Raw genomic sequence first — 26,937 nt, forward strand, 5'->3', positions numbered from 1 at the left:
GCTGCCGCGGGGACTAATGCCGTGCAGGACCGGTGGGAAAGGAAGGCAGCTTGGACTTGGCACTTTGCTTTCAAGCTCCTCGCTCCGGCCATGGAGCCCTCTTTCCCCTGCCGGCAGGATCGGCGGCGAGCAAACCCGAGGGGAAGCAAGCCTGCAGACAGGCTAACGACTGCTGGCAAGCAGAGACCAGCCAGCGGCACACGGAGCAGGCTGTGGAGGAGGGGCTGCTACACAGCGAAAGTATGTCGCAGCTGGGATGGGACCTGCTCCCTCCCTGACATTTGCACCCTGCAGCACCGCTTCCTCTGGCGGCTCCCCACAATGCCTGAAAGCATGAAAAAGGTGGGGGACCCAGTGGGGGATAATTACGGGCTGCCCATCTGGCTAGGTGCGACTGAAACACGCCGGAGAGGGCTGAGATGCCTCCCTGCTGAGCTGAGTGGCTGCCGCCAGGTTCCGTGCGAGCTGGGCTCTGCCACCTCCCCCCTGCTTGCTTTCTGTTTCGGTTTTGAGGGCCATGGGAGCCTGGTTCACTGCGCCTCCCCGCTAAACGCGTCATCTAGATAGGAGCAAGCAAACAAGCCGAGCCCAGGCAGAGTGACCGAGGCAGCTTTGCACTTTCTTCTCCTGGCTGTGCCAGCTGATCTGAATAACGGGGTGGGTTAAGCTCACTCAGAAAACGGGGCTGCTACAGTGGCTTGGGTGTCCATGGGGGCTGAGAAAGGTTTGTTTTGTATGGACACTTCTGTGGAGGTGACTGACAGCCCCCGTGGTGACTCCACATTGTCAGCATTCACTGACCACTTTTCCTTTCCTGCACTTTGAACGCTGCTCCCCTCTTTCTGCTTCCCAGACCCAGCTGCTTCTGTGCTCCCCCTCAGCTGCAGACATGGTGCTTAGGCAATAAGAAACCTCTGAAGCCATGAGTGATCTGAGGGGCAAAGCTCCTGCTTTAGTCCTTATGGCCAGATGAGAACCATTGGTCCTGTTCTATAAGCAGCCTTGAAGGTGGACCTCTTAAAGAGGTGTGTGCTGGGGGTGATATGTGTGGGACCTACCTAGTGAATTCACATTTAGGCATGGTCTGGAAACCTCCATGTGGTGGTGAGCCTGGAATATTGGCACCTGCATCCAAGAGCACAAGGGAGGTGTTTCTCAAGGAGTCTTGTGTTTTCCTCCCTGCAGGGTCTTGGTATGTGCTGCATGTAATAGCTCCTGGGATGCCAAGGCTGCAAGAGGGAGAGGTACAGTCAACCTCTGACTTAAGACTTGTCCTTGGTGCCACTGACCACCTTACTCTGGAGGCCTCTTTCCACATCTTTGACTACCTCTTTGGCAGGTAGTTCCCCTGCTTTCTTCCAGGGGTTTAGGCAGGGAAGACTGTGTCTGGAGGTTGGGCAGGGTGCAATATGCCCTGCTGTTCTTCTTCCTAGGGACATTTTACAGGTGTCCTCTGGCTGCCCCTTTGGCTTCAAATGCTCAAAGTCTGTCTGATGATGGAGCAGCAGGGGAGGATAGGTGTGGGGTAAGCATGGGAATGATCATCAACGTGTCTCATGGAGAAAGAATGGGAAGGGAGAGGAAGTTAGAGAGCAGGGCTTCTACATAGGTGTGCCTGGAGGTAGGAGAGATTGGATAGAGTGTTTGGGCTGGTAAGGCCTGGAGTCTGTGGGTGGAAAAGGAGAGCACTTCTGAGAAGCCAGTTTCCACTAAATTCATGTGCAGGCCTTTCTTCCTGGAATTGTTTCCTGAAACATTGTAATTTCTTGTGAGTGTTAAGGGGATGTTCACATGGCTTTACTGTGGAATGAACTGCTCTTGGTTTCTTGTGGTGCAGTTAAAGCACACCCAGCAAGGTTATCTACAGTTCTACTAACAGTAGCAATCACAGGTCAAGCATGAGATGAGATGGGGCATTCCAAAGTGTTTTGCTTATTTTAGCCTTCTGTTTTAAAAGCAAGCTTCTACATTTCCTTCCCAGAAGCTGGTAATGACCTTGGTCCTCGTACCTGAAAGAATCTCCACAGCAGAACTCTGTTACTCATAAACCTTCTCAGCTACAGCTAGTACTGGCCCATTGTACCAGACTTGAGGGATTCCTGTGGGAGTCCTCAGACTAGTGAGAAGAGAGTTCACTTCATATTCTACATTGCTTAAAAAATCACTATTTAGAACAAAACCACAAAATGACCTTTTCCCCCCTTCATCTGTAATCTGCTGACAACTAAAAATAAACCAATCTCAGTGAAACAAAACCAGCTCTATGCTTTTCGTTCTCTGGCTTTCATGAGGAAGTCTCTGGCAACCTAAAAGCCAGAGTCCAAGGCACTGCAAAACTCAACAGCTTTGTATTGTCTGGACATATGCTGTTTAGTTTGAAGAAGAGACTAGGGGGAGACCTCATCTCTCTGTGTAGAAAGGTTGGTGCTGGTCTCTTCTCACAGGTAATTAGCAATAGAACAAGAGGGAATGGCCTCAAGCTGCCACTGGGTATGTTTAGACTGGACATTGGGAAATTTTTGTTTCACAGAGAGAGCAGTCAGACATTGGAATAGGCTGCCCAGGGAGGTGGTTGAGTCACCAACCTTAGATGTGTTTAAAGGTCATTTAGATGTGGTGCTTGGGGATATAGTTTAGAGGTGAACTTTGTGGAGCAGGGTTAATGGTTGGACTTGATGATCCCAAGGGTCTTTGCCAACCTGAATGATTCTGTGACTCAGGATTCCACAAGACAGAACCCTAATCCCACATCCCATCAGATGTGATGCTTTCAGCACTCATTCCCTGGGACTGGTGCCCAGCTGGCTACAGCCTTTAGCTTAGAAGGTGCCTGTGGCATCTGGCACGCACCTGACAGGTGCCCTTCTTCACCATACTTGCATCCAGTTCTAGCCCTGACAAGAGAGCTGAGCCACTTGTCTCTCTGGGAGGCCTTGTGACGACAAGTTGTGCCTATGTGTCTAATTTGTCTTGCTTGGAATATGGTGTGATTTTTCCTTGTTTCTTACACAGTGCACGAGAGAGGGGCTGTATGGGGTGTTTCCTTCCAGGGACACTTTGGAAGTATTGTAAGTATTTGGCTACTCCTTTCTTCTCACAGATACAAATAATCTAGGTTTTATTTTGTATTGGTAATTCTAGTTCAGCCCCTCTCAAACGCTCAAAACTTTGATAGCCCTGCTTTTGCAGCAATAGGTTTCGATGTATGGATTGAAATGGAGCATGCTGAGAGATGAGGCAGAGATGAGGCAGAGAGAAGAAGCTCACTGACTTGCTTACTGGGAAACCCTACGAGGAAATTTAAAGGAGACAAAACTCAGTACTTGTCCTGTGCGGAATATTTTTAATCTCTTCTCTTACATGTCTGTACATTAAGAAAATATAAACTATGCAGGTAGATGACTGTAGTGAATGAAACAGTACCCAGCTATGTAAGAACACATGGATGGTCACACTGGGGTAGGCCGAGGGGCCATCTATCACAGCACCACACCTGCAAGGTGGCTGTTACCAGGGGAGAGCAGTAACAGAACAAACATATCTAACAATCCCAGTATATTTTGTTGAGGACAAATGATACTTTATACTCAGGAGAGACTCACTGCTAAATTGGTTTACAATTTGGGATACTCATATACTGAGAGAAGTGTTATGTGTACACTAGCTAATGTGTGCAAACCATTTGTAAAGAAAAGAAAGAAGAAGAAAAGAGAGAAAGAAACAAAGGAAAAGAAAGAAAAGAAAAAGCAAAGAGAAGCAGAAAGGAAAAAAAGAAAAAAGAAATGAAAAAGAAAGGAGAAAAAGAAAAGAGAAAAAGGAAATAGAAAAGAGAAAAGGAAAAGAGAAAAAGAAAAAGAAAAGAGGAAAAGAAAAGAAAGAAAAGAAAATGGAAAAGAAAAAAAAGAAAAGAAGACAAAGTAAAGAGTAAGAAGAATTTTACTTTTGGTAGGTATCTATCTATTCTCTCACTGGTAGACTCACAATCCATAACCAAAACCTTGGGAATCCTTCAGGCAAATCAGATACATGACCCTTTCATGTGCCTTCAGTAGCTGAAGAACTGGGGTTCCAAAATACACCCTGGTATTTTGCAGCATGTTGTCTGGTTTTTGCTTTAGGTAGCAATGTCAGAGTGTCTTGTGCCTTGCAGATTTACTCTTCCCAAAACTTACAGCTTGGCTTGCTGTCCTGGTTTTCTTGGACCTTGTACTTTTTGAGGGGAGCCTCTCTTTCATGTTCCTTTCTTCCTTTTTTGAATTGCTCTTTGGACTATGATCATGACCTGAGTGAAAAAGGAGGAGAAAACAAATCCACATCAAATACTACTTACTTACCTAGTAAGTACTTAGTAAGTACTTACTAAGTAAGTAAGTTACTAAAAACGTAGATGACTACTGATTTCCTTTATAGGAAACTGGTCTTATGGCAGAAGCATTTCCTTTACTGAAGGAGAGTCAGAGCATGATTCAAAATCTAGTACTAAACTGTGGAAACTTCAGCCAGAGGCACAGGACCTGATTTTACTGCTCCTGTGGTATGATGTTCTATTGACCTCCCTGGAAGGCCTAATTCCAACACTTCTCAGAACCAGACCAGACACCCCTTTCTGGCATGCTGACATATAGGAAAAGCAAGGAGCCAGTGGCTGGAGACTCTCCAACCAGTAAGTGCAGAAGGAAAGTGCAGAGTCAGAGGCATTCATTATCCTTCACCATTAAGCTGAGATTTTTCATGTTCTTTACCCTGGACTGTTCACAAAGAGTTGAATGAGCTTCTGGACCTGAGGTATCTCAGCTGGGAAGCTCCAAGCTGTCATTTCTGGTATCTGCTACAGCTTATCAGCTGCTGCTGAACATGGGAGTTTTCCAGTACTGCTACCGTTCTGTGCATCAGCTGGTGTGACAGGCTGGGCCTTGGCAGTACCCACAGGTGAAGACCACATCTCCTCAAGTGGCTACTGCTGCAGCCCAGGCCCCTGGCCTCTCTCTCAGCATGACCTGACCCAGAAGATGCATTTTAGCAGTTGGCAAGGAAGAGGTTAGCTGCAGCTGGCTTTAGTGTGCACTGCAAATACCTCCCCCGCAGGCCATGGTGAGGCAGGAATCTACTGGGTAAGGTCCATGATCATTGGGTAGATGAACTGGGTCTGACAGCATATGGGGAGGCATGTGCCTTGGACACATGAATGACATTTTGAAGCTCCTTTTATTCTAAGTGAAGAGGTGCTATATACAGTTAATCCTGAATTTCATTTGTAATATTTAACCCACCTGGCCAACATAAAGGGGGAGAGCAAAACAGAGAAACCTCCCAGTGCTATTTAGCTGGGGTTAAAAAATACATTAGGAACACAGGATCCCCTCAGTCAATGAATCCAGTCCTCTCCTGTCATAGGCACATCCTTCTGACAAACCCCTTCACAAACCAAGTATTAGCTTTCCAGCTACCATGCCAGGTTTTTTTCTTTTTCCTGTGTTTCTTTTGGTGATTTTGGTTGTTTCATTTTGGTTTTGTTGTTGTTTGTTTGCAGTTATGTTCTCCAGGACAAATCAAAGTAGTCACGAGGCAGAATAGCACTGGGTGCATGCTTGAGAAAAACAAGACAGAAATTCAGAGCCAAGCAATAAGTCATTACTAAATCATAGCACTACAGCATGTCACTGTTGGATTTTCTGCACCCAAAGTGTGAAAAACACATGAATAAAGGTTGTCCTGGGAATTCATTCCAGTATCCTTAATGTGCAATAAAGACAGTTTAAGTTACAGAAAATTGAGCTCTTCCAAATGCTGAGACTGAGTGAAATGACAACCAAAGAACTCTGCACTTAGCCTCTCTTTGAGATTATTAAAAACTCAAAAGGCTTATTTGGATTGTAAGAATTAAACAAAAGGACAATCTTCACCTTTTTTCACTGGGTCAAGTGCTTGAAGTACCTCATGGTCAGCTTCAATGTCCTGAGCCTGTGAAACAGAACAGAAACACCAAATATTGTTAAGTTCAAAAAGACTGACTAACAAAAAGCTATTTTATGGCTTGTTCAAGGAGTGTACACCAGGTTAACAGAGGGGAATCTTGGTAAGCATTCAATAACTAGTGGGAAAAGAGTTAAATTGTAAAGGCTGGGCTTTTATTTTTTTTCCCCCAAGCAGAAGGCAAACTAGGCATTCAGTATTTGGCCTGATTTTCAGAAGTTAAATTTCTTTCCATGAAAGTAGGAACATACCATTAGACTGTATTATTTTCATCTATGATTTGTACGTGTTGCTCCATTAGGACAAGGCTCACATTGTCCATGTAGTTATGTAGGATGCCAAACAGCAATAATGAAGGAGTGACATTAAAACCCCCCAAAATTTAGATCTTATACCAACTATGCTGACAATGAACATTTAGCAAACTTCATTCCATGGTAGTTGCTGGGCAAGCTGATGCTGAGTCCCACATCACACATTCTGAATGGCAGGAAGGGGCATGATACAGCTTTACAAATGTTGTCAGCACAAGGATTTCAGAGCTGGGGCTTCGTAATGATCACTTCATTCATTGATGAAATAGACAGTACAGAGCAATGAGTATTCTAGGTCAGCATTTGGTGACAAAACTACTTGTCTGAAGTTAAAGTGGTTGAATTAAGTTGTCATGTTATCAGTCTTTGGTCAGAAAAAGAGCACAACATGTTTCTATGGGGATGAAAAATACTCACAGTTTTGCTTTCGTGACCTTTGTCCCTAGCAATGCTGTGAAAATGTTCTCCTGGTGTTTGGGGTTTTTTCTGCACAGAAAATAGTCAAGTCACAATTTTGATTCATGGTGGAATATTAAGCTACAAAGAAAAAAAAAATCCACCACAAACCAGTTGTAAATAAACATGATAATCACAATGCCAGAAGGGACACATGTAAGAGGCTGCTCAAGATGCTGTTGTGTTCAGGAAGTATTTATGAACCTGGGTGAAAACATATCATATTGACAAGGAACCTCATTTCCTACTCAGTATGGCTAGTTTATTTTTAGTCTGGGAACCTGGACAACCATGCTTTCTCAGTAGGATTAATTGCCAATGCTCTGTGTTTCCAATGCTGGGACTTCCAAAAAACCACCCTCCTCTTGCAAAAGATTAGCATAAAATGCAAAAAAACCAAAAAGCTACCTATTGAACCAATGAGAGCATTAATAAAGCAGCCAGCAGTAGAATGTTTATGTACATAAAAGGGATATTACCCATTGAAACATTCATGTGACTTCTTTCTGAATGACTGCCCACAGAGTGCAGAGGAGGGCAAGGAAGCTGTGAAGGGCCTGGAGAATAAATCTGATGAAGAGTGACTGAAGGAGCTGGGGCTGTTTAGTTTGAAAAAGAGGAGGCTGAGGGGAGACCTCATTGCTCTCTACAACTACCTGAAAGGACCTTGTGGAGAGGCTGGTGCTGGTCTCTTCTCCCAGGGAATTTGTGATAGAACAAGAGGGAATGGCCTCCAGCTGTGACTGGGTAGGTTTAGGCTGGAGATTAGGAAACATTTTTTCCCAGCAAGAGTGGTCAGACATTGGAATGTGCTGCCCAGGGAGGTGGTTGAGTCACCATCCCTGGAGGTGTTTAAGGGTCGTTTGGATGTAGTGCTTGGGGATATAATTTGGACTTGATGGTCCTGAGGGTCTTTTCCAACCTGAATGTTTCTATGATTCTGTCTGTTTCATCAAAGAATGAAGCATTGAAAAGTAGGAAAAAGTGGTCAGATTATGTATCATGAATATATTATTTGATACATTTTGATCTTTCTGTCAAGGAATATGCCTTAGAGCTGGAGATTATACCAGCTTCTCTTTGGTCTCCAAAACACCTCACTCCCTCAGCTGGACCCTTTTCACTTCAAGTTTCATTGAACAAGATTATTGCCAAGGCCACTAAAACATTTTCAGTTGTGTTTCCCAGTCCAGCAGAGTGTTGTGAAGAGAAGATAGAGAAGCAAGTCACAGGACAGGGAAACAGACAATAATCATTACCAAGCCCCAGCTCTGAAATCCTTGTGCTGGCAGTGTTTGTAAAGCTGCATCATGCCCCTTCCTGCCATTCAGAGTGTGTGATTTGGTACTCAGCATCAGCCTGCCTAGCAACTGGCAAGGTTGGGGCACTTTGGGACATAGTTTAATGGCCACACTGGTCTTAGCAACTGCAGAGGAACCAAGTGGAGCAATGTGGACTTTGCACAAAGATGTGTTCTCCATAAAACGCTTCCAGACATAAATGGGATAAATGCCTCCAGGGAGGGGGGCAGAACATAAAGAGATCCAAGACAGCTTCCCTCACCACAGGCGTGCTCAGCAGAGCTCCTGTGACTGAATCAATGTTTCAAAGTACCATACCTGCAACTAGATCTTCAACTCCAAATCATGGAAGTTATCAGCTGGCCCAGTCATCTGAAATGCTTATCTGCATGTTTTGCAAAGGGTTACAGGGGTCACTTCAGTTTTATACCCTCTTAGTACCTACTCCTGATACTTGTTTGCCCTTTTACTGTTGTTTGTTTACTGAATTTATGTCACAAACAGGAAGTAACAATTTACAGAAACCATTATTGTTGCCTAAATGTCATCCACGAGTTTACTAAAAGCAACACACCCACAACAGTTTGTTTTGCTTATCTCCAGGAAACATCTTGAGCAGCATTATGGAAATCACAGGCACCAAAGAAATAAACATCAAGGAAACAAGGACAATCCCCAGGTTTTAACCTGTTCTTTTCTGCAAAACAAGTAAATATAGGCTTCAGGAAACTAAAAAGTCTCATTGCTCTCCAGTGAAGGTATTTTGTTCAATCTGGAGCTATATTTGTCTATAAGCCTAGAATCAGGCATTGGGGTAGTCTGATGCAGACAGGACCAGTGAGATGATTTGCTTGCACGCCTGAGAGGAGAACACAACTCCTGAATATGGTGAATTGTGTGTCTCCAAAGCGTGGCTGACACCAGTGTACGTGGCCACCAGACTTCTCCTGCTTAACGCTGGTGCCCTCCTCCTCACGCTGACCTTCTTACTCAGCTGTACTGCAGAACCTGACAGGTAGAAAGCCACCTTCTTTTGGAACAAAACCACCACCTTCTGGTCAACCTGGGTTGAGCTATAGGGAAAATTAATACTGTTGTTCTGTGCTGTTCATGTGAACTGTATGTCTATAGCCTATTCCATTGTTGATAACTATTCTGACTGTCTTATTCCTAAGGTTCTTCAAAACAGAGCCTGTTAAATTCTAGCAACTTATCTTGGTGGCATTCAGGACAGAAGTGTTCACAGGCAAAAAAAAAAAAAGTCATAGCATACCTTAGTGTCTAGTTTTAGCTGGTCTGCATCAGGATCAGAGGAATCTGAGCTGTCAGAAGTTTGGCTGCTGTAAAAGATAAGCTTTGTTTTATTTAATTTTCAGATTTGGTGACTGCAAACAGAATTTTGCAGCATTCATCCCAATAATTAGCAGCTGTCTTCTGTAGTAATCCTAGCTGTAGAGATGTGAATGTGTTTGTGGAGATGTGAATGTGTTTGTGGAGATGTGAATGTGTTTTCCACGTGCCTGCCTTCCAGACCCACATTTTAATTTTACAGACCTACAGCTAATCTGCAAAAAGTGGGCAACATATCTTAGAGAAAGCTTAGTTACTGAAAGAGACATGGTCTATCCAGATGGCACCTCCTGTTTCTACCTGGGTTTCTTTTAGTTTTGTTTCACACACCTTCCCTCCTCCCCAGTCCTCTCACACAACATCATCCTCTTTGTTCCTAACAAGCCTTCTCCTAGTTCTCTGATGATGCATTAGAATCTTGTGTCTCTTTCTTTTCTTGCAGTTCAGCAAGTACTCTAGGCACTTCAGGTCTGATGAGATAAAGCCAACCTATTAATGATCCCCTCCCCCAAATGATGTGTATGAAAGTTTTATTCCCCAATAAATGATCATAAAGCCACAGCTGTTCATAACACAGAAATGACCACATCTCACAAATCACCTGCACAACTGACCTTGCAGTCCCTGCCTGCACTGGCACAGGAGAAGCTGATCTGTTTAATAGATCTCATTTGGTCAGCATTCAGATTCTTGCACTGCTACAAATTACTTTGTACTTAACCCCTTTGGCTAGATGGAATCAGATTAGCATCTTCCATGATTAATGAAATCAGTTTTACCCAAACCCAAGACAATATACCTTACATTGTGGCTATCTTGCTCTGTAAAATGTGAGGCTGAAAAACAAGAGGAAATGGCTTCAAGTTGTGCCAAGGGAGGAGTTAGGTTGGACATGAGGAGCAATTTCTACAGAGGGGCTGTCAAGCCCTGGACCAGGCTGCCCATGGCAGTGGTGGAGTCTCTCTTCCTGGAGGGACTGAAAAGCTGTGTAGATGCAGTTCTGAGGGACATGGTTTAGTGGTGACCTGGCAGTGCTGGATTAATAGTTGGACTTAATGATCTTAACAGTCTTTTCCAACCTAAATGATTCAATGATTCTATGATTTAAGTGATGCAACAGATCAGGGTCTGTACCAATACAGTTTCATTTCTCCTAAGGAAGGCCACCTGGGGTAGATACAGAGCTCTGCTTCCAATGAATTGGCTATTACAGTTTGGCTACAATAAGATTTGCATGCAGTCTTTTAAGGAGTGTTAAATTAAGGAGTGTGACTATTAATAAAGTAACTTCAGTAACACCTCTAACATCTACTCTGGCACTCTTTATGAGGTGCAGAGAACATAGTAAATTGTGGCATATCTGCATAGTCCTAAGTTACCTGGAATCCCAGGTTAACACATCAGAATTCAGGACCTTGGAGTTCACCCTGGCTTGCTGTTTCACTACTTTCTTGTGTTCCTTCAGGCACAGATAATAATAAGAAACATTACAGATGTAGTTTACTGCTTAACAAAGCCATTAATAAATTCAGTATTGCTATGGAGAATTAGGTTTTGTCACAGTAAGATGAACTAAGGCCTAAGGGAGACTTTCCTTACCTCCTTGTTATGAACACAGTAATTGAAGAGAGCATCACAAAAATGCTGTCCTATTGACTCCAAGTCTTTCATATCAAAATGAGTCATTTGTCTGCAGCCTGTAGCATCAATGGGAGCAACACAGAAATTAAAATGTCAGTCATCTTGCTGACTGCTGGGTATCTGTGATATCTCAGGATGGTGCCTGGCAGCAAACTCACATATCTTTCACTGACGAATGTTAGACAGGTCTATGACTGCTGAAGTTTTATACAGATGATATTACAGATCATTGGTCTGCCTACATGACCAAATGTGTCCACTCAGAGAAGGTTAACTACAGTGCACAGCTGACTGATTCCCTAAGACAAGATTTCCTAAAAAAATACAACTAGCTTTAGTTACTGCTTTTAATCAGCATTCCACTCACGTTGTTGTTTCATGGTATGTATGCAATAATGCTGAACAGTAGCTAGTTGTGATTTTTTTTTCCAACTCTTCTCTTAAATCATCATTCATTTCTACCTAATAAGACAGAACACCACCAGCAGCTGAAGCTAGCCTTTTCCACGAAATAACACAAGTTATTGTTTGATAATTTCTACTAAATAGCCACAGGGAATTGTCTCACCCAACTTAGAGCCACAGATAGAGGCTTCCAAAGTGTAGCTGTTGTTGATGCCCATCTTCCACATCACCACTCGACCTGTGCCTTCTCTGCCCTTTCGCACTCTGAATCGGCAGTCTGGGAACGAGAACTTTAAAAGGCAGGTAGAGACATCAGCTTTAGAAGCAAAGAGGAAGATGCAATAAATTCTTTTTTAACCATGCAAGTTTGTTTTTTTTTTTTAAAAAACCTTATCTACCAGGTAAATAATTGTCAGTTTTCACACTGCTTGAATGCTGCTCAACATAGCTCACAGCATCCTGACACAATGGAGACGTAGGTGAACTAAAAGCCCTTGGATTAAAAGTTTGGTTTGCTTTCAGGATTTCTGAATCATCTGCACATGTCCTATATAGACAGCTGCCCAGCTGTGTTACCAACATGCTTTTATATACCAACATGCATCTTACTAAAAGGTTGGAATAACTCTTGTCTCATAAGTTAAAAGACCAACAGTTCAATGCAACTGATACGGAGCTCACAACTACTTCATTATTGATAGCTGAGGACAACAGCATTAGCTGCGATTATGCAAGGGCATGCAGTAGGTTAGTTTGTGCACTGTTTTATATCTGAGCTTTTGCAAACTTTCTTGTTCAAAATAAGCTTACTGGAGTCAGATTTTACTGGAAATGAAGTATTTTTAAAGCCACCATTTCCCAGTACACTTTAATTTTTTTCTTAGTTGAAATATCTTAGGCAAACATGATGATTTTTGGCACAATTTTGAACAGAAGTTTTCAAGTTCATCCTGGAGAAGTATTTTTCTTCTTTAGTTTCTTCTTTCCTTCCTTGCTTGCTTTTAATTCTACAATATATTTTAAAGCTGCATTGAATATTAGGAGTACACAATATTTAATGTTAGCTTTTGACCTTGTAAAACTTTACACTCCAGTTCATCTTGGTACGTTTTGGAGTGCTGGGATTCCGAGGCATTAAAATTTCTTATTCCTACCATTTCTAACATTAGCCAACTGCAGATTATTTTACTGGATGAAGTGCTATCTTTTAGTAAACATAACACCTTAACAAAAAACCTAGGAATCCAAATCAGTTTTTAGGTAAGTTTCTTGCCAGACATTTGCTTACCATATCCGGGCAGCTCTTGCTCAGCAAGAGTGGGAAGCCACGTGGATGCATGTGTGGTGCTTTGGAATGCTGCTTTGACTCACAACCATACATAAAGACATTCTGTTTCTTGTTGTGACCATGGATGTCACAATACAGGAAAACATCCCGTTCCTCCATCACTCTGTAATATGGGACAAGATAGAATACTTTATTAAAAGTGTGGGGTTTTTTTCCTCCACCTCAGAAACTAGTTTGAACTAATATGTTACACTGAAGCTCATATGTTACCTAAAATGCAAGAAATCAACACAAGTTTCATATTCTGAGCTTTAAGTTAAACTTTTAGTGTGCTAGATCAGAAACAAACTGGTCAGTTCCCTCCGGAAAAATACACTTGTCACTGCACAGAAATGAGTGCATGCATCAGCAGCCTTTGTCCATGTGTTCCAACTTTCAGTTGGAACATGCAGCTCTGTAGATGTGCACACGAGGACCTTGTACAGCTGAAACCTGATGTTCTTATCTGCTGCTCTTCTACTGTTGTACATGTGTTGGATAATACATGTTGTACAATGATGAGACTGAAGTCTTAGCAGTGAATCACTTTTCTTCATCAAACCGGAGACATCAATTTTTATGATGTGCCAAGACTCTGCAATCTATTATTGCTTAACTAACTCTTAAAAGAAAATTTGCAGCTAGACAGACTGGGGTTTAGCAATCCGCACCCTCAATGCCCAATTCATGTCAAAGCAGAGCTCTACAGGGAAGATGGCGCCACAGTGTGTCACCTGGGACTTTATGCTGGGCAGGAGTTGGAAATCCACAGCAGAACTAAGAAGGAAGAAGTACTAAACAGACCTGTCTCTGCTGACAGCAGCTGAATGTGAGGCTGAAGGTCAGTAGCACTTAGGCAAACAAAATTGATACCAATTACAGGGCACTGACAAGTGCAGATTGTCTCTCATCTAGAGAGACAGGAGGGGTGCTCATCCTCTGTAAGCTAGGGATCTATATGGCAAAACATTCCTTTGAAAGAACAGAAATCTTACTTAAACCAGGCTGGAACCAGATGAAAAAACATTAAATGTACTAACTCTGTCACTGGCTTTCTGCACAAGAGTCTTCTTTGTTTTAATTTGTAACAGATGTTTACCATCTGAAGGTTTTATTTTATAGCCAGAGTCTCTGTGACTGCAAGTTTGTGTAAGAAACCAAACATATTTGCAGCAAAACATAGAACAAACTTGGCAATCTTTGCTGTCAAACGGACACCTGGCATCTATTCTGAACCTAACTTCATTCTGGGATGTGGTTGTATGCCAGAAAAGAAGAAAATGAAAGAAATAAGGAATTTGATAAGCAGATTTTGGCAGTGTATACTGAGGAAAAATATGCTGAAAATATTTTGGTAAAAGTTCTTTTTACTTTGGAGATGTAACTTACTACCAGGAATGGAGAAAGTACATTAAAGGGAAACTTGCACAATACTAAAGAAGAAAACAGCAGCACAGGAGGTTCCACCTTAACACAAGGGGGATCTTCTTTAAAGGGTCACAGACCACTGGAACAGGCTGCCCAGAGGGGTTGTGGAGTCTCCTTCTCTGGAGACTTTCAAGGCCTGTCTGGATGCATTCCTGTGTGACCTGAGCTAGATTCTATGGTCCTGCTCTGGCAGGGGGGGTTGGACTTGATGACCTCTTTGGATCCCTTTCAACCCCTGACATCCTGTGAGCCTGTGAACCTGTGAACCTGCTCTGAAAACCAACCAGACACGAAACAGTCAGAAGGGCTTGGGGGCAAAGATGTCAACAATACCAAAACCAAGAAAGGACACAGAGAAGCCACACTAGCCAAAAGACAGTGGAAAGGAACATCATCTATCCTGCACGGAATGCAAACGAGGTTACCTTTTGATCATGCTTCGGGTGTACCAGACAGAAGGATAAGATTTCTTCCTTTTCGACCTGTACTTGCGGTTCAAGTCCTGACCTGTTAAAGAGCAGCGGTGATTCCCCACAATCACACCATCTGGATTCAACATGGGCACCACTTTGAAGACAAAAGTGTCCCGCAGGAGCTGAGCTTTGCCCGAATCACCAAGAATGTAATCCAGAAAGCCCTTCATTATCCAGGAGCTGTTAGTTTCTCCCGGATGCACCCTCGCAGTTAGTATCACAGCCTTCCTCTCAGCGCCCTTGCCGCCCTTAGAGGGGTTGGTGACAGTTAGAACGTACACTATGTTTCCTGCTAGTGAATGGCACAAGATATCAATCTTGCAGAATCTGGACTTCCCCTCATCTGTAGAGATGGCCACCAGGTACTCCTGCAGCTTGGAGTAGGTGTAAGGATAGCAGTGGGCAAAGTAGCAGGTGTCTTGGTCGTGAGGGAACTGGAACGTCCACGTGAGGGAGAAATATTGTCGTCTGCCTTGGCCTGCATTGTTTTTGTAATACTTGATTTCATTTCCAGTCCTTCGCCAGCCAACCCTGTGTTCCTTAGCATCAGCTTCTGAGTACATCAGTGGCCTCAAGCCTCGTTTGTAGAGGCTGTTGGGCCTGGTGAAGTTGACGATGGTGAAGCGATACGGCGTCCCCGCCTGCGTGTTGCTCACTTGGAAGTAGAACCACTGCGTGTAGCTGCCTGTGGCGCGGTCCGTGCGCAGGGTCAGCTGGTACTCAAATTCATTGCTGCTAGGCAGAAGGAAGGCAAACAGCTGTGATGCTGGTTAGCACTGTAGGATGATGCAGTGCCCAACGATCCTAGAGGTTGGAAAAGGCCTCGAACGTTATCAAGTCCAACTGTGAACCTAACACTGCCTTGTCCACCACTATACCACATCCATCAGTGCCAAATCTACACGTTTTTTGAGCACTTCCAGGGATGGCAACTCCACCACTTCCCAGGGCAGCCTGTTCCAATATCTGACTGCTCTTTACTGATCAGTAAAGAAATTTTTTCTAATATCCAACCTAAACATCTCCTGGTGCAACTTGAGGCCATTTCCTCTCGACCTGCTCTTTGTTACCTCAAAGAAGAGCCTGACCCCCTACTTGCTACAACCTCCTTTCAGGTTGTAGCATCTGGTTGTATCTCTGTGGAGAGAGATAGAACCTTCCTTCAGGAAGTTGTAGAGGGAGATAAGGTCTCCTCTGAGCCTCCTCTTCTCCAGACTAAACAACTCTGGTTCAGCCGCTCCTCATAAGCTTTGTGCTCTAGACCCTTCAGCAGATGCGTTGGGCTGCTTTGGATACACTTCAGCACCTCAGTGTCTTTCTTGCAGTGAGGGCTACATGCAGACTGCCATGAAAAAGCAGCTCACAGTGAATTAGGTGCAAATCCAATTTACAATGTCAGAAATCAAAGACTATGCAGCTGCTAAGAAAAGAGGCCTAATTGCACCAAGCATACCGATAATGCAACTGCTGTCTTCATTAGGGCTTTTAATGATAACTAGGACTTCTAAAAATATTCTCCAAACTATGTTTTAAAAGGAGGTGCTTAAGGTGTTGAATTTGTGTAGGTGATTATCACCTATAGAAAACATTCAGTGCTACGGAATAGCTGTCAGATCATTTCATGTGAACGTTACTTGAAACTACTTTTGAAGCTTATTCAACTAGCATAAACCAAATTACAAACCCATGGTATGACATCCTGCTCAGAAACTGAGAGCAGGCTGCTGATAGTAACACCTCTGAAAATAATTCCATGTTGATAAAGGAAGAAAAGAGTAGAAACTTACACTTTGACCACCTTCTGCAAATTCCCACTCTCAAACCGTGCTTCGAAGATCAGGGTGGTGTCCCCTTCCTGATGGAGGATCTGCTGCAGGGGGCAGAGACCTCTCACTTTGGAATACATAAAGCAGAGGTTTTTATTAGCTATAGAACAGATTTCTTTCATTTCAGTCTCAGTCATTTTAGGGCATACCTGTATCCTTCTGAACATTGCTTCTGGAAACAGCTGCATGGATTTGAATTTTAAAGCATTTCTTAGGTAAGCATAAAGAAATTATATCAAGATTTAGTCTTCCATTCTCACCTAACCTTAAGGATTTCACTTGGCCTGAGATCTGACTCTGACTTGGAGGTCACTGTGTCTCTCTGCATGAGCAATTCATACTCTGCACTTAGACAAAGCAACTGAGTTTGGTGCAAAGACTCTAGGACTCACCTCCCCCAGATCTGTTCACCAGTTAAATGGGCAATTTCTCTGCTCAGAAATCATATCTAGCTGAGAGAATTGTTGCCATCAGTTGGTTCTTAAATCTCTGTATTCAATTATTCTAGTCTAGAAGTAAAAAAGATGACACCCAGGCCCAGCAGCAACCACTTTAATATTGCAAGTGATGTTTTCACATCACTTCCAGCATACAGTCTGAGCCTGTAGCCCCTTTTCCTCTGTTCTGCTATCTTGTTCACTGTTCCTCAGAAGAGACACTCACAAAGGCATAACTGACCTTTTAATTACAATCTTCATTACTATAGTTCACTAAAACCTAGAACTTCTAGGTGAGAACATCAGTGAGAATTTACTTTTCTGGCTGAGAAGTTGTTTTGATTCCAGAAAGCTTTTGCCACCAAGGTGTGGAAAACCAGGGTAATCAAAATCTCCTGTCATCCCCAAACTGCACCCACAAAATAGAGAGGATACAGCTCTTCTGCTGAAAGCCATGAGGGAGCTCTGTAACTATGTAACTAATTTCTTCCCTATCTATAGGAAAAGAATTTATTTCCAAATGCTTTAAAATAACAATAGAAAAGTATATTGATTTTATCAGGCTTTGAGTTAGGTTCCCAAAGGGGATCAAAGCAGATGCTTCATTGATCTACAGGTGACAAGATTTTTCACTGTGTTCCCACCTTCTTCTTCTAGGTAAATCACAGTGCCTTTGTCAGGAGTTTGGTATGGTGGCATCATCTCCAAACCTGTTGGAGTGTAAAATGGCTCAGGGGTAGTAGGTATCCAATCTGAAAAAGAGGAGACACACAGAAGGACTACAAGCAGGAGGAATTAAGAATCTTTACCACATGAAGCATACACTGACAAGCAGTTCATCCTCTTTATACCAGTTACACAAAACCACAGAAGTTCCCTTTTGAACCCCTTTTTTTGGATCTGTGAGCAATCTTCACTAAAGCTCTAAATAAAAATACCTATCAAACTGTGCAGGGACTGACTTTTGCTGTGCAAGCTTATTTCTGTTCCCTGTACAGCTTGCTTACCATCTGTGAGAATGACAATGGTGACGATTAGACAGCACTGGTACCATTAGCAAAACAGATGCTCCAACTACAGAGGGAAGTAATTGATTCTCCCCCTCTACTCTGCTCTTGTGAGACCCCATCTGGAGTACTGTGTGCAGTTCTGGTGCCCCCAACACAAGAAGGACATAAAATTGTTTGAGCAACTCCATAGGAGATGATCAGAGGGCTGTAGCACTCCTCCTAGGGGGACAGGCTGGGACAGTTGGGGCTGTTCAGCCTGGAGAAGAGAAGGCTCCAGGGAGACCTTATAGTGGCCTTCCAGTACCTGAAGGGGGCCTACAGGAAAGCTGTGGAGGGACTTATACAAGGACTTGTAGTGATAGGACAAGGAGGAATGGCTTTAAACTGAAAGAGGGGAGATTTAGACTGGACATTAGAAAGAAGTTCTTTACAATAAGGATGGTGAGACACTGGGACAGGTTGCTCAGGAAGGTTGTGAATTTCCTCTCCTTCGAGGTGTTCAATGCCAGGTTGGAGTAGGTGTTTTCCAACCCAAACAATTCTATGATTATATATTATTTTTCTGTATCAATCATATTTTGACTAATAATGATTTGTCTCTTAATATTTCATTCATCGTAACAATAAATTCTTGGCTTTATTTGTATGACCCTGCCCATGGCAGCAGGGGTGGAACTAGATGATCTTTGAAGGTCCCTTCCAACCCAAGCCATTCTAGGATTCTGTGATATATAAGGTGTGCTTCCTCTTTGCCCATACACAAGATTTGAAGCATAACACAGTAACTTACCAATGTGCTCAATTCTGTCCCTCATAACTTCATACTGGTGTGGCCAATACACCAGGGAAAATTGACTGGCAGATGATAAATCATCCAGATTCTGAGGCTCCTGAGGACGGGGTACCACTGCCTCTGAGTCAGATGATGGCAGAATTTGTTTTGCCCTTGGAAAAAGATAAGCACAAATAGAATCTATAAGAAAGAACCCTCACATCAGTCCCTCTTGCTCTTCCAAGTGGAAACGGGCTACAGAGATTATCTATGTGAAAAGACCATAACTAAGCATAGCACAGTAAAATTACACACCACTGAAACGTAAATTTATTGCTCCATCCTATAAATCATGCTGAATTTAAAAGTAGCCTTGAATGAACAGTTAACTCACTAAACCACAAAGCACATCAAGTAGTCACCTGTGGCAGGGAGGGAATAGTTTAATTGGGTTCCTATAGGAAATGTTGGCATCTTTTATTATTACTGCTTTTATTACTAGTCTGTTACGTCATGGAGTCTACGATCTCCATGTCTTGAGTCAAAATAGAGAAGGGGTGGGGTTGGGTTACTTGCTTGTCACAGAGGAATTCTTCAAAGTTTTGAGAAGCCACTTGAATGAAAACATAACAGGCAAAGAAGAGGTTTTGGAAAAAAAAGAATCTATTAAGTGGATTGGGACTGCTGGTGCTGAGCACTGACTATAAAATACTGCTCAGAATGAACTGCTTGGTTTTGTAGTAGCTATGTGGAGTCCTTCTCAAAGCATTCCCTGTCCTTTCTACTGTTTACACCAGGCCACAGGATAGGAGTTTGGTTTCATGGGGAATTTGTTTTACCTGATTTCGGTCTGAACCAGATATTGGCACCTGCAAGACTCCAGTGCTAAGGATGAGCTCTTGCGACAGGGGTTTGGGTAGCGTGAGGCACAGCACACTCCCAAAACATAACCAAGGGTCAGTCCTACCCTGCGGTGCATTCCGGGTGCCCGCAGAAGTGGTTTCTTACCGGGGCTGCTCACGGATTTTCTTATGGGAATAAACACAACTGCTTCTAATGAACTCCTGATGATTTCCCCCGATCTGGGACCACCTCCGACGAGGAGCTGGCACCATCGGGACTTACTGGGCTGCCTTCCTCCTAGACGGCGGAGCTCTCCCCGTCCCGGCCTGCGAAGCCAAGGCATTCCGGTGAGCCGGCGGCAGCGCCGTGATCCCAGCCTCCTCCCAGGGGCAGCTGCCCCCACCAGCAGCGAACGCCCGCCGGATCCGTCAGGGAAGCCCCAGCCGCAACCGGCCCGGCGCCCCGCGCCGCTCTCGCGAGAGCTGGCACCGAGCGGTGGCGCCCCCTGCTGTTGGGACCTGGCGCGGGGGGGGAGCGGCCTACGGGCCCAGTCAGCCCTGTCTCAGCCCCGCAGCGTCACAGGGTTGGCCCGTGGGGGGAAGAGTGGTGCAGTCAGAGTCAATCATAGAATGCATCGTGTTCGAAGGGACCGTCAAAGGTCATGTCCAACCCCCCTGCAGTGAGCAGGAACATCTCCATCTAGATCAGGCTGCCCAAGGCAACAGCAAGTCTGACCTTGAATGTCTCCAGGGATGGGGCCTCCACCACATATCCGGGCAATCTGTTCCAGTATTTCACCACTCTTCTTGTAAAGAACTTCCTCCTAACGTCCAGTCAAAATCCACCCTGCTCCAATATAAAAACATTGCCCCTTGTCCTATCACTACAAGCCCTTCTAACCAGTCCCTTCCCAGCTTTCCCGTAGGTCTCCTTCAGACATGGAAATGTAGCTCTAAGGTGTGTCCAGAGCCTTCTTTTCTCCAGGCTGAACATCTCTGACACTGTGTCAGTGTGAGCTGAAATTCCCCCCCCCACCGACAATAACCAGGCTAGCTCAGTCTGGAAGTGAGTGCAAGCTGTATTTACAAGCAAAATCTACAATCTGTGATGAAATGCAATGAATATGTACAAATATACACAATTCACAACATTTACAAATATATACAATCAACAGAAAAGCACAACCAAGATCCCTTTGCTTCCCCCCAAAGGGGACCTTTCCCAAAGGGCCTCTCTCCAAGGGGCCTCCCCCCCATACCCCCGTGGCAGCGTGCAGTGTTAGCTAAAGCAGAAAAGTTGTTAACTTAGCTTGCCAAGGTCAGTGTGTTATCTGCAGCCAGAAGAGAAGAAGAAACAGCAGCCAGACACCCCAGCAAGCTGCCCCGACGACAGAATGCAGAGTGCCCCACTTTGTTTTGAGTAATAGTTCTTAAACATTTCTATCTATCCAATGGAAGTGTTTAGAACAATCATTATTTTGCTTTCTTACACCCAATAGTGACTTGTTTACACTCCTTCACTTTCTCTGCTTGAACTTTGCAAAGAAAAATTAAAAAGACAGTTTCAAACCATCACACACTCCCGGTGTGTCTTCACAGGAGAGGTGCTCCAGCGCTCTGATCATCTTTGTGGCCCACTTCTAGACACACTCCAGCAGGTTCATGTCTCTCTTGTGTTTGGGGTTGTGACAAGTGGAGTGATAATTCATGCCAATTAGGTGATTTTGATTAAAATAAAATTTAAAGAAACCATGAAGTGAGACAGGGAACCAGACACCGGAAACCGTGGTATATGCTTGTGTAACTTGTGTAAAGTGTTCTTTATTATATTGTTTGCCTTTGCCATTAATTGTGTATATTTTGTTTGCTTTAATGCATTTATGGAGAAGCCTGGATAGGAGAGTGAAATATCAGCATAGCTAAGGGAAGCTAACAGTCTGTGTGAAAAACAGCCTACAGCAAAGTATATCTATAACAGTAACAAGTTGCTCAAGGAAGAGTCGGTTGCTGGCAAGAAAACATGGGAACAGGACCTGGGAGTAACACATGCCAATAGAGACATTATAATGGCAATCAGAAGGACCTTGGATGTAACCAACCAGGGTGAGACGTGCTGCTGACCATCTGAAGGATTACATCACTAAACTACCACCTGGAGGACCACTAACTACGCCTGTGCAATATGCGTATAACTAATTTGATTAAACACACCTTTTTGTATGAATATGTATTAGGAATAGAATACTTAAAGAGGAATTAGATCATGTAGTGCGTGTGTGTTGGTTGAGTGCGTACTCCACAGCTCACCCAGCGCTGTTTGCTTGCCTTTTATTGCCTTTTATTGCCTTAGATTGCCCTTTTCAAAATAAACCATTTTAAATTCAAAGTTTGTTTGGCTTTGGCATTTATAACAGGGGTCCCAGAGCTGGACACAGTACTCCAGATGAGGTCTCACCAGAGCAGAGTGGCAGAATCACCTCTTGATCTGCTGGCCATGCTGCTTGTGATGTGGCCCACCCCTTCTGGGCTGCATGTGCACATTGTAGGTTCACGTCCAGCTTCTTGTCCATCAGTAATCCCAAGCCCTTTCTTTTCTGCAGGGCTGCTCTCTATCCCATCATCCTCCAGCACATATTGATAACAAGGATTGTCCCAATCCAGGTGCAGGACCTTGCACTTTGCATTATTGAACCTCATGGATGGGATGGCTGGAGCCGAGGGCCTGCTGATGCTTCTGCTGGCTTGGCCTGTGCAGGGAGAACAGGGATTTTTCCTTCTGTTACCTGTAAACCTCGGACCTTTAAGTCAGGGAGCACAAGCAGCATAAAATACGGCTGTGAAATAAATGCAATGTTGACAAACCCTGTGCATTTACATCAACAACCACCTCCCTTCCCAGCCTGTTTACTGGTGACCATGTGTTTATCAGCTATATTGTTTTGTGCTTTTCCACAGTTTTGTGTTTCTGACAGTAGCAGCCTGATTTAAAATGTTTTCTTTAAGCTTTACTTTACAAACTCTTCCTCTGTCTCAGCCTTGATTTGTTCTGGAATAAATAAACGATGGCAGGATTCCAGGATGAGTGCACTAAAGCCTTGCTTGCTCTTAGAGAAGTTGTTCTTCATTAATTATTTGTTTCTTTTTAAAACATCTCTGCTATCTTCCCTCAAAAGAATTTTATTTGCAGTTACAAAATGGAGTGATATTTTGTGATCTTTGTGTAAACTTTATGGAAAAGGTTTTTCTTGAATGTTATTTTTTTCTACAGTGACACCATTCTCCCACAGAGTGTTCAGTTTGCTGCTTCTTGTCCTAAAAATAATTTCTCTCCAGTAGAACAGGTAAGAGAAAAGGGGAAAACAGAATTAACTTTTAAAGGTGCTGCTGTTGTCAACGTGGAATGGCCACAAGGTGGTAGCAGCCTGTAAGGAAGGGCTAGGAGATGGCTCTGAGTTTTGCAGCTTGATCCAGGCAGCCAAATACTTACCCGTGTGCCTCATGCCATGCAGGGGAGCATTTGCAGTGTTCCAACAGTTATTTTAGATCCGTTTTCTTGAGTTATTTCAGATCCGTTTTCTTGAGTTATTTCACTCTCAGATAATTTTGGGTGAGGTAGAACAATGTGGGGGGTAGCACTATAGCTGGGAGGGGACTTTTTACAAGGGCTTGTAGTGATAGGATGAGAAGGAATGAATTGAAACTTGAGGAGGGCAGATTGAGACTGGATATTAGAAATAAATTCTTTCCAGTAAGAGTGGTGAAGCACTGGAATGGGTTGTGCAGGGAGGTCATGGATGCCCCCACTTGGAGGTGTCCAAAACCAGGTTGGATGAAGCTTTGAGCAACCTGGTCTAGTGGAAGGTGTTCCTACCCATGGCAGGGGGTTGGAACTAGATGATTTTCAAGGTCCCTTCCAACCGGAACCATTCTATGAATCTATGAATCTCTCTCCTTGGCCCTGAAGGCTGACAGCATGTGACTTGACCAAGGATGCCAAGTGCAAATCCATTTTAAAATTGACAGTGTAAGCTAATATCTGGGCTTCTTTGCTGCTGTGGGGCCTTGGCTGGCTTGTGCAGTCTTTCTACTTTGGGCTCTCCTAAAGGCATCTGAAATGGCACAGCCCCAGGCTGCAGAGTGATGACCTGCTATATACTTCTACCAGCTCAGAGCAGTTCAGAATAATGTAATGGGTTAACTTTACACTGCCTGGCTCTGTGAGAGATCACTGTCATCCATTCTCTCCAGGCTGACATAAAGTTTTGTGTTGATAAAAAGGACAGTGAAAATCTATCATGTGCACTGTCTGATGTGATAGAAATGCAGTCATGTGCCCACACGTGATTGAGATTAAATTTGTGCTGCTGAGTGATCTGGCAGTGTGCAAACCCTTATTCATGTGCATTAGCACATGAAACCACAGCTTTGGTCAAATAAAATAAATAAAATAAAATGCTTTTACTTCTGCTGCTTCTGCCGTGAGAGAAAAGGAGAGAAAGGGGAGCTTCTGTCACATTACTGGGACAAACAACTGCAGGGATCATTTTGGACTGGGTTGCAATTACCAGAAAAGGTGTGGGAGGTTGTTCTGTAAACTGTTTCACTGTGAATTCTGGCAGAATTTCATCTTTTCTTGATGCACAGAAATCATGGGAAGCATGTGAAGCCTGGCAGCACTAACTTGTTCTACCTTCTATTTGCTCTACATCACATCTGAGTGAAGTTTAACATAAAGACAACCTTCAATTTGCAACATTTGAAATTAGCTTTGAGAAGAGGAGACTGAGAGGTGACCTTATTAATGTTTATAAATACGTAAGGGGTGAGCATCAAGAGGACAGAGCCAGGCTCTTCTAAGAGATGCCCAATGACAGGACAAGGGACAATGGGTGCAAGCTGGAGCAGAGGAGGTTCCACATGAACATAAGGAAAAACCTTTTCACTATGAGGGTGACAAAATACTGGAATGGGCTGCCCAGAGTGGTTGTGGAATCTCCTTCTCTAGAAGCATTCAAAACCTGCCTGGACATGTTCCTGGGTGACCTACTCTAGGTGCTCCTGCCCTGGCAGAAGGGTTGGACTGGATGATCTTTCGAGGTCCCTTCCAACCACTAATGTTCTGTGATTGCTATAAAGACAACATTCAGTTAGCAACATTACAAGCTTAATTTACCTCTTCAATGAAAAGAAGCTCTGCATTTCTTGTTGCATTTCTCCTTAAAAATGCTAGTGGTGCTGTGAATAGCAATAGTTTCATTTGGGCATGATGCCTAGATGTGAATGCTCAGACACTTCACAGAATGGAGTTTAATTTTTCAAGGAAAGAAAAAGAAAAAAAGAAAAAAAGGAAAAAGAAAGGGGGGAAAAAAGGTACCAGCACTACTATGGGCTTGACATTCATTGTCATTCATTTACTGAGAGCCATAAACCAGAGTCTGAACTGCTGGTTTCTCCGTGGAGTCCTTCTTTACTCTTGTGCAAGTTTTTCTCCCCAGTGCTAATGATCTAAACACCTTTACATTGCTTGTTAAGACTCTGTTCCTCAGAAGGGACTCAAGGAGCAAAAAAAAAAAAAAGCCATTTAATGTTGCACAACATGAAGTAATGGTTTGTATTAGGCCCCTTTCACCCAGTGCTGCAAACATGCACACATGCTTTAAATTGCTTTCCGTTTCTGTAGGACTATTCTTAGCAGTATGGTGAAATGTGTTTATGTTAAACATGTGACAGAGGAGCTTCAAAGTAAATCATGTCCTGAACTGACCCAGTGCCTTTCATTGTTGTTTTCCTTTGGCTGTAATATAGCTTATGGAGTGATGAAATGCAGCACTAAAGTCTATTTTGTTTCTCTCTGAGACAATCACCTATATATTTTTCTATTTCTGACTTAGTTTTCCTGTTTGCCTTTGACTCCACAATTCTTAAAGGTGCATTCTCCCTTTTCCAGGAAGCAAACTGCTCAAGAATAAATATATTCCAGCTACTTTTAGCTAAATAACATAATCTACTCTCTGGATGCTTATACAACCAGCTCAGTTGTGTGATTTGGTGTCTATGAATTTTTATAGGTATTTGAGAAGGTTTTAGTCAAGCAAGCTCCTTTAAATAGCAAGCTCCTCTAATTCCAGTTATTTTCACTTTGTTCTTTTCTGTTCTTTCCAGATATTTTCTTCTCTCAGGCCATGTCATGAGCATCACATCTCTAGCTGCCAATACTGATTCTTGCTTGGGTTTCTTTGTTGTTGGTGGCCTTCCTCCCCCCCCCCGCCCCTTTTCCTGGCACTAACTTTAATAAGCCTCCTGGGCTTTCTTTGAAGATTTCATCTGCAACTGCAAATAAAGTCCAGTGTATTCTGATGCTTCTCTTTGGATTAGAAAGCCAAGTGACCTTGTTTTAAAGACTGAACAGAATGCTCTTGAAGATACATGGAAATGGATACTCAACACACACCTGCACTCAAACCTGGAGTACAGAGAAAGTAAACAAACTGAAATTTGGTTTTCTATCTTCATTAACTAATTACTCTGAGCCTGCTGTAATATTCGAGTTCCTTCCTGTGTTTACTGAGATAAAAAGGAGTTCTGTAAACTTTTTCATTTGAGGGGTTATGTTTCATTCCCAAACACTCTGGTTCTTGTATATATTAAAAAAAGTTCTGCCACATACTTGGGGAATATTTCTAATATTTTTCTTTGTTGCCTCACTCTCTTCTAAAGCCTTTGCTGAAGCTCTCAAGGCCTGTTGAAACAACCTGAGAACACCCAAAAGGAAAACTGAAATGTCGTGGTAGAAACTTGGTCTCACAGTGCCAGAAAGTTTGCAAGCAACAATACATGCCCTGTTCTGAGGCAACCCTGTTTTAACAAAAGTGCTTCCAAAATCATGTTGCTGTGTTCCAGCACACCCCCTTGAGACAAATGAGCGATTCTGGAAATAGCTGAGAAAAAAAAGAAAAGTCAGGGAAAATGGGTGGTGATCTTACTGCTCCTGCACATATTCTCCAGGGACAGGGAGTATCTTTTCATTATATGGTTGTACAGTGCTTAGCACAGCAAAGCTTTGAGCCCTGCTGAGGGGTTTTGGGTGTTTTGGGAATGCCAGTCAAAACTCTGTTATTTAACCAACAGTTATTGTACTGCTTTGAGAATTTGGTTTGTTCCCACAGGTTTTATTTTTATCCAAGTTCTCCACATTGGTGTGACTGTTGCTGTCACTGTTGTGTCAGGATTGGTCCTCTCTGCATTCTGGACTATTCTATTTTGGGGTTCTGGGTATGGCATGCACCTCTGATCACATACAAACATCTGCATCTAAACTAGACACCTTCATTTTTTCCCTCCATTGTCTGTGGAGGACTAACAAATGTATAGAATCATAGAAT

General features: G+C 43.3%; 1 protein-coding gene across 1 annotated transcript; it reads right to left on the bottom strand.

The window, feature by feature from the left end:
- Positions 1-4,127: 4,127 nt before the first annotated feature.
- On the bottom strand, positions 4,128-18,756 carry AGBL3 (AGBL carboxypeptidase 3). The gene is made up of 12 exons (XM_054386783.1): positions 18,732-18,756; positions 17,576-17,683; positions 16,456-16,561; positions 14,621-15,400; positions 12,729-12,891; positions 11,604-11,730; positions 10,994-11,091; positions 10,774-10,853; positions 9,318-9,384; positions 6,705-6,773; positions 5,904-5,961; positions 4,128-4,282 (listed from the first exon to the last, which is right to left on the bottom strand). Exons 1-12 carry the CDS (start codon positions 18,754-18,756, stop codon positions 4,128-4,130), a joined length of 1,836 nt encoding a protein of 611 aa, XP_054242758.1.
- Between the last annotated feature and the right edge of the window lie 8,181 nt (positions 18,757-26,937).

This window comes from Indicator indicator, chromosome 14, assembly GCF_027791375.1.
Source record: "Indicator indicator isolate 239-I01 chromosome 14, UM_Iind_1.1, whole genome shotgun sequence".
Taxonomy (NCBI): Eukaryota; Metazoa; Chordata; class Aves; order Piciformes; family Indicatoridae; genus Indicator; species Indicator indicator.

Bases quoted from the DNA above. Each gene is read 5' to 3' on its own strand.
- AGBL3 (XM_054386783.1), bottom strand. From the start codon at position 18,756: ATGAGGGACAGAATTGAGCACATTG. The intron at 15,401-16,455 runs GTAAGTTTCTAC...TCTGCCTAGCAG, and splicing joins TTGCAGAAGGTGGTCAAAGT to CAATGAATTTGAGTACCAGC. The intron at 6,774-9,317 runs GTATGCTATGAC...TTTTCTGTGCAG, and splicing joins AGCTAAAACTAGACACTAAG to AAAAAACCCCAAACACCAGG.